This window comes from Crotalus tigris, unplaced genomic scaffold, assembly GCF_016545835.1.
Source record: "Crotalus tigris isolate CLP2741 ecotype Arizona unplaced genomic scaffold, ASM1654583v1 scf7180000024119.3904262, whole genome shotgun sequence".
NCBI classification, from domain to species: Eukaryota; Metazoa; Chordata; class Lepidosauria; order Squamata; family Viperidae; genus Crotalus; species Crotalus tigris.
The window spans coordinates 564,392-567,565 of NW_024100396.1; the positions used below are offsets into that span (position 1 = coordinate 564,392).

The 3,174-nt window shown below is 43.2% G+C and overlaps 1 protein-coding gene across 1 annotated transcript; it reads right to left on the reverse strand.

Annotated features, from left to right (window-relative positions):
- Window positions 1–477: 477 nt before the first annotated feature.
- Window positions 478–1,440, reverse strand: LOC120298712 (N-formyl peptide receptor 2-like). The gene has a single exon (XM_039322696.1). It carries the CDS (start codon window positions 1,438–1,440, stop codon window positions 478–480), a length of 963 nt encoding a protein of 320 aa, XP_039178630.1.
- Between the last annotated feature and the right edge of the window lie 1,734 nt (window positions 1,441–3,174).

Here is a 3,174-nt window from a genome sequence, read left to right on the forward strand (position 1 = left end):
TCCTTTCAGCTTCAATACATGACATCAATAACTGAATCCTACCATGATCTGATTGGCTCAATGCCAAAGCAAGATGACACCTGATTGACTCTCTAAACACTCATGCTCATTGGCTGCAATCAGATGAAGGAAAGCTACCTGATATCAATCTAAGCAAGTTGTGCTTCCTTTTTCTGGTTATTTGGCTATAACTTTTCATAGAATACACAGTACAGATAATTGGACAAACTTTGTTGCATTACATTCTTGATTAAATTATCTTTCCATTGATATATAATTTTATAGTACTATTCCAAAAAAAGTGGTGTTATTAGCCATCAAATCTCAAATGTACACTTTTCCCAAAAGGTTTCCACAATTTTGGCCACTACTATAATCCATAGAATCACCAAGAGTCAGACTCCATTGAACACACAGCATCATCAACATCTTATTCTTTGAAAGGGCAATGGAAAACACCCACCCTTCCTTGTTTCCTTAAGTCTTCTGATTAAGATTGTCCGATGCTTCCGTCTCAAATGATGTGTCCTCTTCAATGAGAGCCCTGCGGAAAAGTCCCAAGAAAGAGGCCCGGCGCCGGAGGCCTCTGCTCCGGATGTAGCCCACAAAGCCGTAGAGTACTGGGTTGATGCAGCCGTGGAAGTAGGCCAACGCATTGGAGAGCTTGAGTGCAATTCCCCAAAGGGCGTTCTTGCTCCAAACAGTGTTCAGCAGCACAAAGACGTGGTGGGGCAGCCAGCAGATGAAGAAAAGGGCTACGATGGTGGCCACCAGGCTGATGGTGCGGTGGCAGCCTTTCCAGCGCCGTTCGCGAAGCTTGCAAAGCAGAATGGAGTAAGCTGTGGAGATGACGATGAAGGGCAGGAGGAAGCCCCCGAAGAAACGGCTCATTCTCAGGGGCAGTTCGGTGGAGTTCTTGAGAGCCTTGTGATAGACGCAACAGGAGGCACCGTTCCTGACTTCGAGAGTCCGGACCACGAGGTAAGGGATGCTGAAGAACAAAGCCAGGGTCCATGCTCCAATGCACATCAGGGTTTGAAAACGAGGACTTTGGTGGTTTCGGGCCCAGACAGGCCTCACTACCATCAGACAGCGATAAAGGCTGATCACAGTGAGGATGAAGACGCTCGTAAAGGTAGTCAGGTAGCGGGCGAAGCTGTGGACCTTGCAAAGCATGAGGCCAAAGGGCCATTGCTGGTACAGGATCTCTTGCACAAGGGCAGGGATACGACCCATGGAGAAGAGGAAGTCAGCCACCGCCAGGTTGAGGTAGCAGATGGAGGTGAAGGTTTTCTGCTTCTTTCGTGTAGCTATGATCCACATGACCAGCCCATTGCCAGAAACCCCCAAAACCAAGATGATCACATTGGTGACGATAGCAATATGGCGCATGACTTCTTCCACAGTGGTGATATTATGGAGGCAATGAGAGACATTCATGGTTGCCTAAAAAGAATAATATGTTAAAATTCCATCGTGGCTTCTATTTTTTCTAAATCTCATACCCCTTGATGGAAAACGGGGGGAGGGAGCAACGAACAGCCCTGCAGTCACCAAGATCCCTTGAAGTTTTTTCCTGCAGCCAATTTTCAACTCTACTACTAAATCTTGGCCTACTGCAGGTAGTCCTCAACTTATAACCATCACTTTAGCAACTGAAGTTACAGTGGCACTGAAAAAATGTGGTCCTCACAGTTATGACCATTGCAACATCCCCATGTGGTAGGATCAAAATTTGGATGCTCAGCAGTTGGCATGTGTTTACAATGGGGCAGCGACCTAGGTCATGTTAATAGCAATAATAATAATAATAATAATAATAAGAAGAAGACAAAGTTGCAGATCAATGGTGAGAAGCTGGGAGAGGTTAATATCAAGAGAGGAATATTTCAAGGAGATTCATTATCACCATTACTATTTGTTATTGCACTGTTTCCTCTGTCAACAATACTGAATAACTCAGGACATGGTTATCAAACATCAAAAACATCTGCTAGACTATCCCACCTCCTTTACATGGATGATCTGAAGCTGTATGGAAAAACATCATCTGAAATAGAATCGCTGCTCAACACTGTCCGTATATATAGCCAAGATATTGTAATGGAGTTTGGCTTGGACAAATGTGCCACACTTACTATCAAACAAGGAAAAATAGTGAAAACTGAAGGAATCAAGATGCCCCACGAAAATAACATTAAGAGTCTGGATGAGGAAGAGTACTACAAATACTTGGGTATCCTTCAAGCTGACAACATCAAGCACACTGAAGTCAAGAAAAAGATTAGAGGTGAATACATCAAGAGAGTGAAGAAGATCTTAAAGTCCAAACTCAATGGAGGAAATACCATAAAGGCAATCAACACCTGGGCAATCCCAGTCATTAGGTACACAGCTGGAATAGTGGACTGGACTCAAGCAGAACTAAAAGCAATGGATAGGCAGACCAGAAAAATAATGACAATGAATCATGCCCTTCATCCACGCAGTGACATTGATAGACTTTATCTACCAAGGCAAATAGGTGGGCGTGGAATGCTACAAGTACATCAGATGGTTGAAGAAGAAAAAATGGCTTTGGAAGAATATCTGAAGAACAATGATGAAGATGCACTGAAATTAGTATATCAGGAAGGCTTACTAACTACTGGAGAGACCAAACTGGCCTACAAGAAAGACCAAATGAAGAACAGAATAGAGGCATGGGAAGACAAAGCACTACATGGCCAATACATGAAAAAAATAGCTGGGAAAGCAGATAATAATAAAACCTGGCAATGGCTAAGAGCAGGAAAATTGAAGAAAGAGACCGAGGGACTAATTCTGGCTGCACAAGACCAAGCCTTAAGGACAAATGCATACAAAGTCAAAATTGAGAAGACAGCAACAGACAGTAAGTGCCGCCTATGCAAAGAAGCTGAAGAAACAGTGGACCACTTGGTAAGCTGTTGCAAGAAGATTGCACAAACTGATTACAAGCAGCGGCATGACAAAGTAGCAACAATGGTGCATTGGAAGATCTGCAAAAAATATCATTTGCCTGTAAGCAAAAACTGGTGGGATCATAAAATAGAGAAAGTCATAGAAAATGATAAAATTAAACTGCTCTGGGACTTCAGAATTCAAACAGACAAGCACCTGCAACATAACACCCCAGACTTAACAATTGTCGAT

Excerpts from the sequence above, each read along its gene's own strand:
- LOC120298712 (XM_039322696.1), bottom strand. The coding sequence starts at position 1,440 with ATGAATGTCTCTCATTGCCTCCATAATATCACCACTGTGGAAGAAGTC.